This window comes from Grus americana, chromosome 17 (assembly GCF_028858705.1).
Source record: "Grus americana isolate bGruAme1 chromosome 17, bGruAme1.mat, whole genome shotgun sequence".
Taxonomy (NCBI): Eukaryota; Metazoa; Chordata; class Aves; order Gruiformes; family Gruidae; genus Grus; species Grus americana.
The window spans coordinates 287,781-307,316 of NC_072868.1; the positions used below are offsets into that span (position 1 = coordinate 287,781).

Genomic DNA, 19,536 nt, shown 5'->3' on the forward strand with positions numbered 1-19,536 from the left:
CATCCAGAACTAGGAGCAGATGAGAAGCACCTGCAGCAGCTCCTCTTAACTCCCAGTTCATCTCCATGCAGAACTGGGCAAAAGGCCTGGGACCATGCACCAGAGGACATCAAAGCTAGATCAGGTTGCTCAGAGTCTCCTCCAGCCAGGGTTTGAATGTCTCCAAGGATGGAGATCCCACAAGCTCTCTGAGCTCCAGCCCAGCATTTGAACTCCCTCTGGGTGAAAATTGCTTCCTTATATCAAGTTGGATTTTTTTTCTTGTTCCAACTTGTGTCCATTGCCTGTCATCCTGCCCCTGGGTACCTCCAGGAGAAGTCTGACTCCACCTTTTCTACCCTCTCCCATCAGGCAGCTGCAGGCAGCAATAAGACACTGTCTTTGCCTCATCTTCTCCAGCTCTTCACCTCTCCTCACTCTGTCCTGTGCTCCAGCCCCAACCACCTTGGTGGCCTCCTCTGGACTCACTCCAGCATCAGTATCTCTCTTGTACTGGGACCCAGGAAATGGACCCAGGGAAGCTGCTGAGCTACACGGGAGAATCCGGTGCGAGTTACACCATTCCCCTTACGATAACAAAGAGGCCCCAGGAGAGGAGTGTGACTTCAAAGTACTAATGAAGACAGAAAATGGAGGACTGAGGAGGGATGGAAGATGACACCTGGGGGACAGAGGGGAAGGAACAGCCCCAAGAGCTACATTGTCTCCCGCCAGCTACGAGCCCTCTGCAATGTGAGCCTGCTGAGGAAGCAGGGCAGGCAGCTGGGAGAGGCGCGGTGCTTCTCCAAAGAGGAGAGATCCCAGATCCATCAAGCACTCGTCAGGCCCTGGCTCAGAGCATCTCTGAGCCGTCTGCATGCTACAGCCGGCAGCTTCACCCCAGCTCATGGCAGAAATCTGCAGAAAGTCTCAACCTCAGCCACAGCCCCCAGGGCTCCCTGCCACCGGTGGAACAGGATCAAGCCGAGTCATGGAAATCAAACAGCGATGTGGCTCCTAAGTGCCCGTTCATAGCACCCACACAGAGCTCCTCTGCCTTCCCTGTCCTGGAAACGACAGCAGGAGGGCAGCATGGCCATACTTACAAATTTATTGTGGCTGAAAAGGTTGATTATAATGATGGGGGTCTCTGTTTTCAACTCTTCTTTTTTCCCATCAATAATGAGCTGGTCAAACAGAAGTAGCTCATTCCACATGGGACTCAGTGTCTCCTCCAGCATCTGCAGAGAGACAGGAGGCCTGAGCATACCACAGCCAGTGGAAACAAACCCCATGCACTTTGAAAAGAGACTGAGGAAGCGTGGGCTGATCCCCGCTCCCACACAGCTGCACACAGCTGGCACCTGGCAGGAGGGGAGGTTGTAAGAGCATGAAATCGGCACTTGGGACCTGGCAGCACATGGCAATCAACCTTTGAGACCATGCTCAATGATATACGTGTTTTGTGAAATGTTCCCTGAATGGAGTCACGCTGCACAGAGCAAACAAATACCTTGTGCCTGGAGGTACAAAATTTCCAGGAGGACTACCACAGCACTGGCCTTCAACAGGTCAGGGAGGACACGATTTTTCTCTCCCCAAGACCCCAAGAAGGCAGAGGCAAGAGTTTAAGTGGTCTCACCCTGGTGGTCTGGCAATGAGTTGAAAACACCACTCTCGCAAATGGATCTGAAAGGCCGTTGTCACCTGCAGGGAGGATACCTCGAGCCTGATACAGATGGGCTCGGAGCTGGAAATAGCTGAAATCTGGTAAGGAAAAGAGAATAGAGGTCCTAGTTCCCCAATCCAGCCCTGCATGAGGCAAAAAAAATGCATGAAGAGGGCCAGCCAGGTAGGAGTGCGCACATCCTGCAAGGAATGGGTACCGCTTCTAGGGGCATTCACTGTGGTTCTCAGAAGGCCAGGACATCTCAAGAAGTTTGGCCAAGCAAGACAAGCTCAGTGGGCTCCTGAGACACCTCTGGGAAGGACATGACATGTGAAATGTGCAGTGCTCTGCTGCGAGCATCTGCTGTGTGGGAGCACCACCAGGCCTCAGCAAAGGGGTAGACCTCATGCCCATTGCCAGTCTGGCAGCACGTTCAGTCCCTACGAAGCACCCATTCTGCCTGCTGCTCCAGCTGTGAGTGTGCAAACACATCCTCATGAGAGCAAACTGGACCATACCTTGGAGATAACATGGAGATGATAGATCAGGTCCTGCTCCTCAGACACTGACCCTGGGGCAGGAGCTCTCACCTCTCTGCTCTCCTGCTCACAGTCAAGCCATGGAAAAGTGGCATCTGCACTCACCATCCCTGCTGAGCCGGCTGGGAGGAATGTATGCTGAGAGCTGGGCTACCTCCTGTCCGCTCTCAGAGAGGTACTTGAACTCCTCAGGCAGCTCCGCCAAACAGTTCTTCGCATACTTGGTTACCCCAAGCCACATGTACATTTCCAGTTTGGCAAAGATCTCACCAGTGTGTAAGCGAGGGACCTGAAAGCACAGGAGGTTTAGCAGGTTTCCCATCTCAGCCATGCCCTCTTCAGACCAAGATGATCACCATCAGCCAGCAACACAGGGGACAGAGCACCACCAGAGGCAAAAGGCAGTGGTGGAGCAAGAGCTGTGTTTCCTTGTGAATTCCAGGATTTCAGGAAGGAGGGCTGGAAGCAAGGAGGGAGAAGCAGTGTGAAGCAAGCAAGAGCACACTGTTTTGGTACGAACCCTACCTTCATAAAGACAGTCTGGATCTTTGCACAATCCTTGCCTTTCTCCTCTTCAACTACGGAGTAGAGGATGTTCTGTGCAGGAATTCTTGCATATGCCACACGTCTGTTGTTGCTGAGCATCCAGACAAGGACATCGGGGAGGGTGCACTGGGGCTGGAGGGAGGAAAGAGAGGAACATCACAGCAGAGAAACACCACATATCTTGTCCTTGGTCCACTGACATGATGAAAGCTTCATCTCCTCGCAGGAGGGAATGCTGGCTGCACAGCGCTTTGGAGATCCAGAAGCAAATGAAGGGCCTAACATTGGGCACATGCTTCTGAAAGTCTCATCCCTGCAATACGGCTCTGCAGGTTTCTTCGAGGGATCTGTGATCCACCTTGTATTTCACTGTAAACACCAGCAGGATGCACTCAACCCCATGGCATGTTGGGAAGAGGGAGCCCCCACGAGACTGGAGAAGTGGCATTTTACCCCCCACCTTTGACAGGAGCCTGAGTGCTGACCCATGTGGAAGAACCACACTAGCCAGCATCTCAGCTACATGAGTGCCCAGCATAAAGGTGCAGTTTGGGTTGACAGCAGGACTTGCACTAAAGCAAATGAACAGATGGAAGCAATGACTTCTTTTAAACTCTAAAGTTCTCTTTCCCATCTCAGTTTCCCTGCCATTAGTGTTTACACTTGTACTTGTGTATTGGATTTGCCTGGCAAGGTTTTGGTAGTGGGGGGGGCTACAGGGGTGGCTTCTGCAAGAAGCTGCTAGAAGCTTCCCTTGTGTCTGATAGAGCCAATGCCAGCCAGCTCCAAGACGGACCTGCCGCTGGCCAAGGCCGAGCCAATCAATGCCTCTGTGATAACGTATTTAAGAAGGGAAAAAAACAAGTTAGAGGGAGCTTTTGCAGCTGGAGAGAGGAGTAAGAAGAAGTAAGAAACTCCGCAGACACCAAGGTCAGTGCAGATGGAGGGGCAGGAGGTGCTCCAGGCACCGGAGCAGAGATCCCCCTGCAGCCCGTGGTGAAGACCGTGGTGAAGACCATGGTGAAGCAGGCTGTACCCCTGCAGCCTATGGAGGAAGGATGAGGGGGTGTAGAGATTCCACCTGCAGCCCGTGGAGGACCCCACGCCGGAGCAGGTGGAGGCACCTGAAGGAGGCTGTGGCCCTGTGGGAAGCCCACACTGGAGCAAGCTCCTGGCAGGACCTGTGGACCCATGGAAAGACGAGCCCACGCCAGAGCAGGTTTGCTGGCAGGACTTGTGACCCCGTGGGGGACCCATGCTGGAGCAGTTTGCTCCTGAAGGTCTGCACCCCGTGGGAGGGACCCACGCTGGAGCAGTTGGTGAAGGACTGTTTCCTGTGAGAGGGAGCCCACGCTGGAGCAGGGGCAGAGTGTGAGGAGTCCTCCCCTGAGGAGGAAGAAGCAGCAGAAACATGTGATGAACTGACCACAACCCCCATTCCCCATCCCCCTGTGCCACTGAGGGGGGAGGAGGTTGAAGCCGGGAGTGAAGTTAAGGCCGGGAAGATGGGAGAGGTGGGGGGAGGTGTTTTAAGATTTGATTTTATTTCTCATTCCTCTACTCTGTTTTGCTTGGTAATAAATTAGATGAATTTTCCTCTAAGTTGAGTCTGGTTTGCCCATGATGACAATTAGTGAGTGATCTCTCCCTGTCCTTATCTCAACCCATGAGCCTCTTGTTATACCTGTTCTCCCCTGTCCAGTGAAGGAGGGGGAGTGATAGAGCGGCTCTGGTGGGCACTTGGCCTCCAGGCAGGGTCAACCCACCACAACTTGGTACTTGTACTTGCATTTTTTCAGTACACAAGTAGCTGAAACAATTTATTACTGATCCAAACCAAGACTGCCAAGCAGATTAGAAGTGGCAAACGTATGTGCAGGGCTGACTCTACAGAGACAGCAACATTCCCAGATGATTGCAGGGAGCAAAACGGGAGGAGGTTCCTCTCTGTCTGGGGGCTCAGCTGCAGCCAGCCTGTGAGGCTGGAGCCTGAGGACAGCTTCTCCGGGTGGTGCAAGGGGTGACATCTTCGTCATGCTGAAGTCTACCTCACAGCGTGAAAATGACGTGACTTCCCTTAGTGAAAGACTTCTCCAAACTGCAACAACATCTGTTCACCTAACTCCAGCAAACATTACATTCTGGTTTGCACTACACAAACACACTGGTTTTCCTGAGTTACTTAAAACAGAGCCAGTGAAACTCTGAAAAGGGAGTCTCTGTTATGGCTTACAGACCCTATTCCAATGCAAGTTTGAATTTGCAAAAAGCATCCAGGGTCAGTCCCTGGTGGGAATACGGACAGCAGAGGCAAGGCAGTTTTCCCAGGCAGACTGCCCGTAGCCCCGCCGGGCAGAGCGGGCAGGGAGGCCCAGGTGGCCTGGAGCTGGCCCGGCTCTGCCTCCAACTCACTGCTGAGCTGCTGGGACCCCTGCTCTGTCACCAACAGCCCTGCAAAGCTGCCAAGCCTCATCCCTCATAAAAGCCATTCCATGAAATATGGTAACTTCCAGCAGCTGGAACCTGGGATTTTACATAGCAAGGAAAGACAACAGAGGAAAAGCCCCAACTCAGGCAAGAGCCCTGGCAGCCAGCCCAGCACCCTCTCCTGCTCAGAAGCATGGTACTCTGGGAGCAGCTGTACCTCTTTAGCCATGAAGCGTAGCTTTGTCAGGACCCTCCTCGTCTCCTTAACCTTCTCCTTGACATTGGCTCGAGTCAGCTGCCGCTTCACACGGAGCCCCTGCTTTGCATACAGGACCTGAACAGAGACCATGGCTGTCACGCGCCTGGCCGTGGCCCAGGCACGCCAGGCTGGCAGCCCTCCCGGGGGCTCTGTGGGGAAGCACCCGTGTGCTGATCGTGTCCATCCTGCTCCTCTGCGCCCTGACCTCCACCACAGCTTGCTTCCCAGCTGCCAAGAGCAAACCTCCACAAACCTCTCATGAGCCATTTTGTGAAGGGTGCCAAGAACTGGAGATTCAAGTCACTCATCAACTCTGCCAATACCAGCCGGTAACAGAAGTCCATGAGCTTTTGCATCATTTGGGGCAGAAAGATGTATGAGGAATAAACATGTCAGAAGCTGGTGGTCTGAGGCTCCAGATAGCGCCTGGGGGAGGCTTTGCACAAGGAGCAACTTGGGGCCACAGAAGTGTGGGAATACAAAGATGTATGAAACCGGAGGATGGGGCTGGGCTTCCATGTCCTCTAGCTGACCGTGTACACATCTGAGGAGAGACTTTGTGATGAACCAAAACTAATAACGAAATTCAGAAGCAATTCAGGGTGGAAACCCGGTAATGGACTGACAAGGCCAGAAAACTCATCTCTTGGGCTGGTTCTCGCTTTCAGAGAGTCTCAGACTTACCAGAGGACCTTCATCACAGCTCAGGTGACGATGTGCAGGGAGGCAGAGGGAAGGAAGCTGGGACCTAGACATGCATAAATTTTATTTCCTGCTGCTGTCATTGCATTTTGGTCAGCCTTTCAAAGCTGGGGACTATGACTATAGCTGTGCTCTGCTGTGCTGCGATGGAGGGTATGGAACTGTGCTCTCATTCAGCTAGTTGGCCCTGTTTGCAGGATTATGAGTGCCTCAATGTTGCCCTCTCCAGGGACAGGCAGATGGATGGCTGATGTGGATCTGCTGGATGGTTACCCAGACTATGGGCTGAGTTTCCAGGGCAGTGGGTCTCAGTGAGCTCCCCCAAAACCCCCTGCAGGAATAGCCTGCACCAAAAGGCCTCCAGCAACCTACTGGGCAGCAACATGCATGTGCTCAACCACACGTGCCCCACAGGAGAGGAAGGATGGCATCAGAGCACACATCTGCAAAACACTGGAAGCAGTCATGGCCAGTCCCTGCCTCTGTTCCCTGTGCTGGAAGCTGTATGGCTCTGAGCAGAAGTGAGAGATGCTGCAGTAAAAGCCTATGACTGATTTCATGAGTCTTAGCCCCAAGTTTCCTTCTTAGCATCAATTCTAGCTGGTCCTCCAGAAGCATCCCCAGAGTGGGGATCACATGGGCTACCACCACCACCACCACCAAGCCCCACAGCTTACGATGTTGCGCATCAGGTATTTCGTCCGACATCTGTCAAGGTTGTTTGGATGTGCCATTGTTTTTCTCTCCGCGCTGAGCGAATATTGCCTGCGATGAGAAAAGCAGCGCAGGCTCTGCATCCCCTGCAGCCAGCAGGCAGAGCTCAGCTCACACAGCAGGGGCACAAGCTCCAAATCTCTGGTACTGACCCGGATGAACCAGAACCCCTCCCCCTCTGCAATGCCCTCCCTTCTGCAAGCTTTTTGATTCGGAAGGTACACCAGGGATTGCTCAGCACCTGAGGCTCCCTCTTTACTGTCACCATCACAAGGCTTGGGATTGAAATGCGTATCGGACCCCACTGGGCAGTCACAGTGATTGAAACACTAGTCTCTTGACTGCATGACTGAAGAGCGAAGGAAATGTCCTAACATTTAGGAAACACCCAGGAGTCCAAGAAGATCAAGGCTGCGGTCTGGGACCCCTGTGCTTCCTAGGATTGGGGTCTCCTCTCCAAGCTTGAAGAGCTACAGGGTCCTTTCCCCAGGTCATCCTGGGTTTTTTCCACTTATCTGCCTCAAGAGGACAAGAGAGCAGGCTGCGCACAGCCCAGGCAGAACACGATACTACCTCGTAACCTGAAAACAAGAAACCTTAGGAAATCAGGGACATGCTAACCTGCATCCAGCTACAAACTCCTCCAGCACCTCTCTGAGCTGCTCTTCAGCTTTAGCCTTTGGCCTTCTCATGAGCTTCTCCACATCGTCCAGCCCCTGCTCCTGTGGGAAACAACATTCAGGGAGCTTGCACCCAGCTGCAGAGTCAGAGCGAAACACTGCAAGGACACATTTGCCACAAATGCCTTGCGCCCTTCTGTGGAGCTGGGGATGGTGAGAGTGCCACAGGCCAGCACTGTGCTGCCAGGTACTCCCTGGAGCCTGGAGATAACCTTAACACTGGCTGTTACACCACCTTGTGTCTCAGTCCTTGAGCAGCCACTGAAACACACTGGCAAGCTCTGCTTTTAGATTTCCAAGCATAAAAGGGAAAGACGAGGCCCTGGGAAGACACTGCACCCCCGATGACAGCCCCAGGCTGAGCATCTGCTTGCAGCAGCATCTCCCCAGTGCACACACAGCTCAGGACCGGGAGCAGAGGAGCTTTTTGTCACAGATGTCGTGTCACACACGCCTCCAGGAAACACCGCCAGGCTGCACAGTCTAAAGGGCAGGTGGGACTGAGCCCTGTGAGAGACACGGACTCGCATGGCAGGTGAGGATATTTAAGGTAAACGTCTCACAGAGCAACTGCATGTGCTACAAGGAAGGACAGACACCCTGAACACGCTACCAGGCGCTCTGCCAGCTTGACAATCCAGTTGGAAATGCAGAGTCTCCAGGTGTGATCCTCCCAGTAGCTCCACACGTACACGCAGGGTTTCTCATGCATCATGGGCAGGCAGCTGTACGACCTAAGGGCAGCAGGCACAGGAGGTTACAGCTGCTGTTTGCAGAAAGCATGTGCCATGTCGCAACACAGCACTTGTGCACCCAGCAGCAGCGTCTGGGCTCTGTCCTCCTCACAGAGGATCAGCTGGTTTGGGCCTTGCACCACAGACATGGATGCAAACTGCTGGATCTGCCCTTTGCCATCCCAAACTAGCGTGCAGGGTTTCTAGCAGAGAGCGCAGCACGTGCCCAGATGAGTGAGGCTGATGGGAGTGTGGGACGGTGCCGAGATTCCTTGCTGCTATGGGACTGAGTAGTAGCAGGCACAGGGCTCACAACGCAAACACCAAGACATTGCCAGGCCTGCGGGACAAACCAGGCAGCATTCCCAGAGCAAACATATCATCAGAAGAGCTCGCGTACGTGTCTTGCCTGCCTGACACAGGACAACATGTGCTGGAGTACTCCATCCCTTCCTCCTCACTGGAATCAAGTCCTTAGGATGCTGCTTGTTAACCAGAAAAGGGACTGCTGTTACTGATGGGTCACAGTTTCCCTTGTACCCTGTCCTTGGCCACCTGCACACATCAGGCAGACGCCGTAGGGCCTGTAGGGCTCATGGGCAAAAGCAGCCAGCCAGGCCATGGCAAGCTGCAGGGTTGCAAAGAGGAGAAACACCTGCACAGCACTCGCATTGCTGAGCAGACCTCTAATAACATCTGGTATAAACAATTTGGAAAGCTGGGGCAGGACCAGGGCAGGTGAGAAAGAAGGATGAAGAAGACTCACCTGTCATACTCCATGGGCTCTGGTCTCTGGCTCTTTGTCACCGACTTGTTCAGCGTGGCTGAAGCTGGGGCCAGGACTTCAACATCCAGCTCACCATCTGAACCAGGGTCTAGCAAAGGCTGCTTTTCTTCTTTCACTTCTCCCTTTTCCACTTTTCTCCATACTTTGGTCGCAACTTCTTCAGCTTTGCCATAGTTTCCTTGAAGTTAAGCATTAAACAGTAAACAAGTAAGTGGGATCACTGTTAAACAAGTTTGCAAGCTTGCAAAACCAGAGTGCAATCATCCTACCAAGAGAAGCACATGGGCATGCGCTGGTTTTGGAAGTAGCAGTTCAATAGCATCCAACCATCAGAGCATCACACAAACAACCAGGAGGGCTGAGAGGGAGCTGGGCAATTGCAAGGAAGTCCTTGTGTATGCCTTCAGGTTCCACCAGCTCCACCAAGTGCCTGCTAACTGCCATCTACACCCCTACACTGGGGTCAGCATCAAGCATCTTCACCTATCCAGTTTAGCAGGTGTGGGCTTGGACCTGCTCTCCTACACTTGTTTCCCCATCACCCCCTGTCACAGCCCTTCAGCACCACATGGCCAACCCCAGTATCCCACCTTCCCCTCCTTTGCTTCCCTTTCTTGCTCCCAAACCTTCTACCTCTTGTCAACCCCATTTCCCAGGAGAGCTTCAACCACTCTCCCCCAAACAAACAGTTCAGACAAATACTGCAAATCTCCAAGCCCATAAGACAGCATCCAGATTTTTAAGGTAATTAAAGCCCTGTGCGCACTCCCTGGCCTCATCCCCTATCCTTCCTGAGTTCCTGTTTTGGAGGCATGAGCCGTGCAAGGGCTGGCACCTTAGGACCGCAGCGCTGACTTGGACTGTCAGAGGGAAATTTGCACCATTCCCATAGTTTCTGGACATGGGGCCCTGGGGAATACCCACCTATAGAGACTTCAAAGCTGACAGGCTTGGAGCTGAGAGAGGAGTCCATCATGGTGGCCTCAAAGAAGGCAGCAAAGAGGAGGAATTCCTCCTTCCTCCCCAACGCGTTCTGAGCAAGGAGACAGAAATCAGCCCGAGAGCCTCGTGTGCCAAAACACCACCTCAGCAGAAATTCAGAGAGCAGCAGGGCATGGTCAGTGCCTGCCAGTCCTCCCAAGGGACATCAGTGGGATGCCGCTGAGGTCACCACCGCTGGGATGAGTTTTCTTGGAAATCCCGGGAGGTTGGTGCAGAGCCATGGCTTTGGCTGGTGCCTGCATGAAGCCACTGCACAGGTTCGTAGGCCAAGGGATGGCTTCTGTACCAGCACAACTGCATCTTGCCTGCCTTTCCCAGGCCAAGTGGAGGCCCAGAGCCAGCTAACAGCTCCCTGGCTCCAGAGGAGAAAACATACGTGCCCAAAGGCAGCTGTGTCCTGGGAATAACACCCACGTGAGAGTCGTCCCTGCGCCAGGCAGGCAGCGCACGTGGGGATGCTCCAGCCTTACTGTGGGAGGCAGTTTTGGGGCTGCAGGTGTGGCCTCGGCCCTTGCAGAGGCTCAGGGAGCCCTGGATGGCCCAGCAACGGGCAGGCTGGGTTTGCACCAGCACTTACACCAGCACATGATCCCACTGCCTCTTCCCCACGAGGCCTGTGCATGCCGCAGGCTGGCGTGGGTCAGCCACGCCGACAGGCAGGACTCACCTTGGGGAGTGGATGAAGCTCTTCCACCTCCACAGTGACCTCCCCAGGCTGCTCGGCCTCCTGAGAGCCCCCAGCCTCCTCCTCTCCCTGCAGCTGGCTCAGTTCTTTGGCTTTCTCCTTGGATTTCTTACTTTTCTTCTTCAGCTTCAGTTTGCTTAGGGCACCTTTCGTCTTGTCCCCAAGCTTCCTCTCTGCCACACTGGGGCTGCTGAAGATCTCCACCATGATGGCCATGAGGATGCGTCCGCGGTAGAAGATCCCCTCACCCATGCCCTCGTTGAGGTCCTTGTGGATGTCCCGCAGAGTCGAGTTCTGGGGGGAACCATACAGGTTCACCCAGGCTGGGCCAAATGTGGGATTAAAGCCTGCAGCAACAGGGACAGGGTCTAATTACACCACAGGGTGCTGCTGCACAGAGACCTTCCCCCAGGAAGATAGCCCAGGACACAGGGATGTGAATGTGCTTTGGCCACTCCTGCTTCCCACCTCCAGGAGATCACCATGGGCGAGCAGACAGTGCATGGCACAGGCTGCCCAGGACACCCTGCCCCAGGGGCAGCCGTGCCAAGCCTCACCATTCCTGCCAGGGTCCGAGATCTGCTGCAGGTCAATGTAGTGTGTAGCAATGGCCACGTCACCAACATTGGCATCATCCAGCACCTGGACTTTTATCTTCCTGGCCAGAGGCGGGAACATCTCAATGAAGCTGATCTGCTCATTCCACTCAGGTTCAGTGGTGTTGGTCTCCACTGATGTTTCCCCCTGGGAAAGAGAACGTGTGAAAGTCACGCAGTCCCAGCTGGTGGGGGTCCCAGAGCAAGGGACGCCTCAGAGCCTCTCTGGAACGGCATGTTCTCCTGTCCACCTGCAGACGGTGCTGGGCAGGGTCTGGAGGTGGCTCCTTCCCCCATCCCAGCTCTCTGTGCTTTACCAAGGAGAAGCTGTCCCAAGGCCTTGGATGTGCCCTGCACAGCCAAGGCAAACCCTGGAACGAGCGGGCAGCACCACCAGACCCAGAGGTGTTTCAGGGTCCTCTGGGAGCACCCACCAGCCCACCAGGCTATCCAGGGACTGATTGTCATCTTAATGGATATCACAGGACCAGAAACCCTGGCAGTGAGTGCAAAAAAAGGGCCATCAGCTCAGTAAACTCTCCCAAGGGTGTCAGGCTGAGTCAGTTTGCCACAGAGGACTTCTGCTCCAGGATTTGTCTGACTCTCTCCCTATGTTTAGGGATATGAAATCTCTGCCTGCACAGCCAGTGGCTGTGCTCAGGCTGGGGCTGTTCCCTGTGCAGCTTTCTGCAGAGACAAAAGTCCCATAAAAGCCTTCTCATCCAGGCACCGCACATCCACAGCCACATGGCTCAGGCCACTGCCAAAGACAGCAAGACTCGGGCTCTCCAGCCTGTCTCCAGTGGGATTGCTGTGTCCCATGGAGGCTCCCGGCAGCATCTGCCCAGCATGCGCTGCCACACAGCCAAGGGAGGATCAGCCTGGCCCACGCAGACCCCCCCCAGCAGACTCACCTGCTGCCCACAGAACGAAACCTGCACATATGGGTCAATAAAGACTTTTTTCTCCCCTATGATCTTGGAGAAGCCACCCATGATGCCTGCACTCATGCTGGGCAGGCCCTCGGCACGATACAGCTTGATGCAGACCCTGGCCCAGGGTCTCTCTGCGGGGACTCTCTTAGGCAGCAGCAGGTTCCTGAAAGGCAAATTCATGTATTCGTGTTCTGGCTCTCTCCTGGAGCCCAGGAAACATGATGCTGGAAAATGCCCTGACTGGCAGGAGGTTTGGATCCTGCCCCACCACAGGTCTCTTTCCCTGGGTCTTTCCCCATCAGAAGAGGGAAAAACGGGGCAAAAGAGGTAGTGCGAAGAGAGACATGAGGCATGGGGCATGTGAGACCGCACTGCACCTACCTTTCAATGTCCTCATCCCGGCTGCTGGAGGAGGCGGGAAGGGATGCCACAACATCCCCACGTGCGGTGACAGAGATGTTGCACTTCACAAAGCCTTTCACGCCTGCCTGGGTGTCCGTGGGGTCGCTGATAACAGCCCACTTCTGGAAAAACCTGTGATCTGAGAGGGAAGGGAAGGAGTTCCCTGTGGAGGGCCCAGGTTACCATTTCACATCCCAATTACGTCTGCACAAAGATTGCCCTGACCCTGCCTCTGAAGGTGCAGAAGGTATCACCAGCCCTGAGACAGCCAGGAGGAGAAACAAGTGCTGGTCCTCATGTGAACTAAGTGCTTTCAAGACAGGGCCCTCACCAGATCCAGCAGAGCATGAAGGAAACATCAGACAAAGCCGGGGTAAGGGAGCAGTGCAGTCAGTCATACCTGGCTGGCTGTACACCGTCACAACATCCATCTTGAACGTTCCTATGCACGTTCCCAGGAATGGGATCTTCTTTGAGTGAAAAACCTGCAGACAGCACAAATCCCCCTGAGCACCAAGAGATGTGGGCAGCCAGGTGACACATCCAGACATCTCTGAGGACAGGACTGCTATGAGGTGCCTGTTCCAATGCACAGTTCAGGCAGCGGTTGCAAGCTCCTCATGCACATTGACCCATCAGAGTTAGCCCTGGACAAACCCATTCCTGCCCAACCATTCCTACAGAGCCCACCAGCCCGTAGCCCTCCATCAAACCTGGCCCAAGGCACATTCATGTGCAGCCAATTCAGTTTCTTCTGCCAGCCCCAGATAAGACAAACCCCATGACAGACCAAGCGCAGACCTGCTTTCCTGCTTTCCTGCAGGATGTCCATATCCTGCTGGGTCAAGGCAGAGCCATGCCCCCACCAGGCTAAGTGTCTATCCCAAAACCTGAGCCTTGCTCAGTGCTTGCTGAACCCACACCAGAAGAGGAGATGTGCAGCCTTTCACAGGGAAAGCACTGGAGATCGTGTGGCAAAGGAGGTGCTGGCTGGATTTAGCTAGCTTCAGAAAAGTCTCATGTCTTGGAGAAGCCCCTACACTTTGGTCCAGGGGATTTCTGAAGATTGGTCTCTGCCTGCCTGGGCTTTTCTACAAGGTCAAATCACTGCTGAGCTCCCCTCACACCAGTCATTCGCCTCCACAACCTGCTGGATGAGGCTCCAGGAGCAGGGGCAGGAGGGAATCACCCCCAAAACAGCGGAGCAGCAAGGCAACGGGCAAGAAACTGCCCCAGAGGCTCCACTCCAGTCACTGGATGCAGAGAAAACCTGACATGGAGGAGGTGGGAAGGCAGCAGTGCCCAGCGCTGGCTCAGAGCGGGGCCAGGCCTCTGCCCCACTGTGGCCACAGGAAGGTCCTTTGATCTCTCTGCAGGGCAAATGCCCCTGGCTGGAAAACCTGTCTGGTACTGGTGCCCTTGCTTTGCCCATCACTCACAGCGTACACACGCTGAAGCGTTGGGCTGTACCAGTTACTGATGAGGGATAACAAGGAGGACATACTTACTGAGATCTCTATGAGTCTGTGCAATAAAACGTCCCTTGGCTCATGGAATTCGAACAAAAAATACTGAAAGAGAAGAGCAAGACAGCTGAGACCCGGGCTCCCAACACAGCCCCACAAGCACCTCTGCCTGAGAGCAGCTGCATCCCGAGCATCCCCTGCAAGGATGGCCCCAGCCACTTGGGACACTGGTAGGGCAAGGACAGACCCTCTGTCCATATCACATACTTCATTGTAGAAGGGGCAGTTTGTTGACTTCTGCGTTGCTGTGTGCCTCTTCTCCTCTCCAACCTTGACTACCACAAAGGGGTTAATGTTCACCCCCACCAGCTTCTGTGCTTCAATGATATTAATCCCAACCTGAGAAAATGTGGGAGAAAACCCTCAGATCAGCACTCTCCTCATTTCCGGCTCCATCTTGAGCTTGTTTCAGCAATACCAGCACGCAAATGTGCAGGACCCTCTTGCTGCAGGGGTGGGCGCTCAAGGCAGGCAAAAGCATGGCTGCTGAAATCTGCTACAGCCAGGACAGACCAAAATGGTATTTGAGATATTTTCTTTCAGACAAGCAAGGAAATGAAGTGTTAAATCCCCAGCAACTTTGACAAGAGCAGCCTCCCCAGCAGCACTGTCCCCCCAGCAGTGCTGTCCCCACTCAGCTCCTGATCCCAAGGGGATGCAAACCCACTGCTCCCACATGGTGGGGCCCACAGAGCTCTTGCAGAAGATGCTCTTTGTATCTTCTGTCAATACTTCTTTTTGAATCCTACTGAGATGGACACCATTGGAAAGACTGGAATGTGGCTGTCTCACTGTGACTGGTTACGAGTCTAAGACACAGGACAAATGTTCTCACATTTGCTCTCAGTACAAGTAACTAGGCAGGTGTTAAGGTGAAGAATAATAGTTTCAAGAAAAGGATGGTAGGAAATCCCACTCCTCACAAAAGCTTCCTGCTTGGTGGATAGGACCCAGCCCCGAAAAGCAGGAGACCCAAATGTGAGTCCACTTTTATTTAGAACCAGGAAAGGATTTAAATCATAACCAGGCTGGGAGATCTGCCCTAAAAACTGCTGGGCAAAAGAAGGGCCAGAGCCACAGCTTCATACCAGCCTCCCAGCATCTCCAAGAAAGCCCCTGCAGCAGCCCTCCACCCCCAGCCATGTCCCACAGGTGTCCCTGGGGGCCCAGGCAAGGCCTCAGGGAAGCTGGCAGGCACCAGCCCTGCCCGGTGCTCTCTGAAGCTCTGCTCAGGCAGTGCTGTGCAGTGGCACGTGTGGCTGTCAGGCTGATTCCTTTCTCCTGGCTGATGTTGGAGCTAGCACTCATGGATGCCGTTTGTTCAGTGAATCTCACACCTTGCCCAGGGAAGCCACACCAAAGCAAGAAGGTGTCTTCATGCTAGAGGCCTCACCAGGGTCTGTGGCAACTGGAGAAGCCCAGGCCCACAGCAAGGCAGTGAGGGACCGGCTGGGGGCTAGAGGCAGCTGCAGGGACGTGCACCCAATGCTGCAGTACCTGGAAGCTCTGCGGGGTTGGGGTGGCAAAGAGGTCCCGTGTGGAGCAAAGTCTGGAGCGGCTGCACAGAAGAACAACCCAGGTTAGCAGGTGTCTTCATCTACATGGACCTGAGCAAGCCCCCACCAAGGGAAGCAACAGAAACCCTGGCAAATAATGGCTCCTTGCCCTGGGAACGAGCAAATCCCCAACAGTCCCTGTTTGGGGCAGTGGACACTGAAGGTTTCTGACATTTTGCAGAAGCAGAATGCCAAGAAATGCAGGTTTCCCCCAGAAATCACCCCATGAGCTGGCATTTTCCACCCCAGGGCCCAACAAGGGGCAAGAGAGAAGAACACACCATGGATACCTCTTCACAGGGCTGAAGACAATGCCCGAGACCTCCACCTCAGACACATCATAGAAATCTTCTTTCTCCTCTTCCTCATCAGTCTCCAGGCCTTTCGCCAGCTTCCTGCCCAGTGCAGCAGCTCTCCTGTCCAGTTCGCTTGCTCTCAGCCCCTCGGCTGCCCTGCGAACCCTCCACCATGTCACGTGCCGCATCGTCAGCCCTGACAAGCGGACTGTGCCCTCCCCTCCACCTGGGAGGGTGAGCTGATAAACTCAAGTGGGGCTACTTACTCCAGCTCCTCAAATCCAGGATTGCGGATTATTAACTCCGAACTGTAAGAAAACCAGATGCTTTGCTGAAAAAACAAGCGTGTTGCAGCTGTTCACTGGTGCATTTAAGTAACAGTGCCCCAGCCATGCTCCTGCTTGGCTCTCGGCAGGGACACGAGCATCCTCCTAAGCGATGCTTTTGCACTGTCCACCCTGTGTGCCTGCTGCTTTGCCTCTAGCACTCCAGAAGCGATGCTCCCCACAGCTTGCTGATGCCTGTCATCCTGTCCGCCCAGACACCTGCATCTCCCCTGGCTTTGGGCACCACCTGTACGCAGGGTGCCTGGGGCTGCTACAGTCTAAAGCCACACTCTCTGCAACTTTGCAACCACAATGTCTTGTTCCCGTCAGCCAGGAAAGCTGCAGAAATGCTGTCAAGTCTGAAAGGACTCCCAGGGTGCAGCGGGTTGTTGCAGTCATGGGGTCTTTGTGAAGACAAGGTATGTCCTTTCCAAGAGCCCTGCTCACTTATTGCTGCTGTAGAGCAGAGATGCATCAGCCTGGTCAGAGGTGGAGAGCAAATGAGGCTGGATTGCATCCCAAAGGCTGCCACCGGCAAAGGCAGCTGTACAAACTGTCTGGAAATTTGCTGCTCCCAGGATTTCCGTACCTGTCTTTCATCTGATAGACAAAGTCCTCTTCAACCCAGGTCCCAGCTGAGCCATCTGGAGGCTGGTAGCGCAAATCCAACTCAATGTAGATCTACAAACAGAAAATGAAACTGCCTGAGAGCTTGGCAGCCACAAAACAACTGCAGAAATGTCACAGAAAAGGGGAAGGGGAGTGTCAAGTAAAAAATAAGTGAGATTCTGGTGGAAAGAAGGGGGTCACAACCCCACAAGAAGTCTATTTATACCAGACTCTCCTTGTCTGCCTCCATCAACAAGCTAGAGTTAACCAAACTCCCTCCCCTACAGCTTCCCAAACTCCAGGATTCACTGAATAAAAGCTGGCTCAAGTTTCCAAACCTAAAATATACCATAGAGAGGCCCAAAAGCCATCTTGGGGCACTTTTGACAAGGAAAGTGGGGAGAGCCCTGCAGCAGAGCAAAGTAACGTGCAGGGGTTTGGAGCGGTCTCTCTGTGGGAGGCATGAGACCCCTGGCAGAGCATCCCCAGTATCCTGGCTGTGCCCCCTCCCAGCTTCTTGTGAAACTTAACTCTATCCCAGCCAAAACCCAGGACATTATCCACCCCTTATTCCATACCATCTACGTCATGCCCAGATCCTACACTTTCCAATTAATCACCACCACTCTTCCTGTCTTTGATATATATATGTATATACACACACAGAGAGATCATTCATTTAGTCTATGGGCCATCCCTCTAAAACGTCTGTTGAGTTCATTTAGTCCATGACTTTGGGCTCCATCTGTCATGACAGTCTCTCAGGGCAGGAGCGATGGTGTGTGCTGTTGGATTGTTGCGGCTGCATCCGGAGCTCATGGCTGGTGTATCTGACAGGGCCCGTGCCAACGGTCTGCAGGTTGAAGATGTCAATTTCGAGGAGGCTGCTGGGTGCCGGTTGCTGAAGTCAGTTCTAGTTCCATCATTGCGGCACTTTGCTCGGTTTTGTCAAAGTTCTTCCTTCATTAATTTGGGTGACACTTACGGTGATACCACTGATAAGGCCTATAGCAATTGTAGTAGTGATGACATACAATGGCAGGGTTATTTAGCAATTAACATCATACAATTTAATTTATTGGCTATTCTCACCCAAAATCAACAGCCTTTGAGGTACACATCAGACTTCCCCATCCTTCTGCATCACCCACCAAGTGCACCCAGGTCCTTGAGCAAAAGCAATCCCACAAATGGGTTTGCCTTTGTCCGAGGCAGGAATAACCCAAACTGTCTTCCCCAACATATTCTTCATGCGCACTACGAGGACTTTATCCCTTTCTGCAGTACATGGAAGTTTTGATTGTGCAGGGCCAGCTCGATCGGCAGATCCCCTTGTGTTAACTAACCAGGTGGCCTTTGCTAAACATGTGTCCCACCACCCACTGTCTCAGGGTAGTCTTTAGCAATCCATTGTATCGTTCAATTTTCCCAGAGGCTGGTGCATGATAGGGGATGCGATACACCCACTCAATGCCATGCTCTTTGGCCCAGCTGTCTATGAGATTGTTTTGGAAATGAGTCCCGTCGTCTGACTCAATTCCCTCTGGGGTGCCATGTCACCACAGGACTTGCTTTTCAAGGCCTAGGATAGTGCTCAGGGCGGTGGCATGGGGCACGGGAGATGTTTTCAGCCATCCGGTGGCTGCTTCCACCGTTGTAAGTACAGAGCGCTTGCCTTGGCGGGTTTGTGGGAGTGTGATGTAATCGGTCTGCCAGGCCTCCCCATATCTATATTTCAGCCACCATCCTCCATACCAGAGAGGCTTTAACCACTTGACTTGCATGACTGCAGTACATGTTTCATATTCATGGATAACCTGTGTGACAGTGTCCATGGTCAAGTCCACCACTCGATTATGAGCCCATCTCTGTGTTGCATCTTTTCCTTGATGGTCTGAGGTGTCATGGGCCCACCGAGCTATAAAAACTTCACCCTTATGTTGCCAGTCCAGATCTACCTGAGCCACTTCAATCTTAGCCGCCTGATCCACTGCTAGTTGTTCTGATGTTCCTCAGTGGTTTGACTCTTGGGTACGTGGGCATCTACATGACGTACCTTTACAACCAGCTTCTCTAGCCAGGCAGCAATATCTTGCCACAATGGGGCAGCCCAGAAGGGTTTGCCTGTGTGCTGCCAGTTGCTCCGCTTCCACTGCTGTAACCACCCCCACAGGGCATTGGCCACCACCCATGAGTCAGTAGAGAGGTAGAGCATCGGCTGCTTTTCTCGTTCAGCAATGTCTAAAGCCAGCTGGATGGGGTGGCTTTCATTTCTGCAAACTGACTTGATTCACCTTCTGCAACTCCCCGTGTAGGACTCCATACAGCAGCCTTCCACCTCCGATGCTTTCCCACAATATGACAGGACCCATTAGTGAACAGGGCATACTGCTTCTCATTTTCTGGCAGTTTATTATATGATGGGGCCTCTTCAGCACACGTCACCTTCTCCTCTGGTGACATTCTGAAATCTTTGCCTTCTGGCCAGTCCGTGATCACTTCCAGAATTCCTGGACGATTAGGGTTTCCTATTCGAGCCTGCTGTGGGATCAGTGTGACCCACTTAC

General features: G+C 53.5%; 1 protein-coding gene across 3 annotated transcripts in view; it reads right to left on the minus strand.

The window, feature by feature from the left end:
• Positions 1-19,536, minus strand: part of LOC129214452 (fer-1-like protein 4) — a 46,859-nt gene that overhangs the window by 18,704 nt on the left and 8,619 nt on the right. For 2 of the 3 annotated variants that reach the window (XM_054846048.1, XM_054846047.1), the window contains exons 5-25: positions 16,950-17,041; positions 16,301-16,342; positions 16,029-16,190; positions 15,680-15,740; positions 14,390-14,521; positions 14,165-14,227; positions 13,057-13,141; positions 12,636-12,795; positions 12,234-12,417; positions 11,281-11,467; positions 10,706-11,070; positions 9,961-10,069; positions 9,016-9,214; positions 8,129-8,249; positions 7,457-7,557; positions 6,799-6,886; positions 5,378-5,494; positions 2,713-2,865; positions 2,293-2,476; positions 1,622-1,746; positions 1,086-1,220 (exon numbers count right to left, since the gene is read on the minus strand). In XM_054846048.1, coding sequence (XP_054702023.1) covers positions 1,086-1,220; positions 1,622-1,746; positions 2,293-2,476; positions 2,713-2,865; positions 5,378-5,494; positions 6,799-6,886; positions 7,457-7,557; positions 8,129-8,249; positions 9,016-9,214; positions 9,961-10,069; positions 10,706-11,070; positions 11,281-11,467; positions 12,234-12,417; positions 12,636-12,795; positions 13,057-13,141; positions 14,165-14,227; positions 14,390-14,521; positions 15,680-15,740; positions 16,029-16,190; positions 16,301-16,342; positions 16,950-17,041 — 2,865 coding nt within the window. Of the gene's footprint in view, positions 1-1,085; positions 1,221-1,621; positions 1,747-2,292; positions 2,477-2,712; positions 2,866-5,377; positions 5,495-6,798; positions 6,887-7,456; positions 7,558-8,128; positions 8,250-9,015; positions 9,215-9,960; positions 10,070-10,705; positions 11,071-11,280; positions 11,468-12,233; positions 12,418-12,635; positions 12,796-13,056; positions 13,142-14,164; positions 14,228-14,389; positions 14,522-15,679; positions 15,741-16,019; positions 16,191-16,300; positions 16,343-16,949; positions 17,042-19,536 lie in introns of all 3 variants that reach the window. The other variant, XM_054846045.1, reaches the window with a different exon arrangement.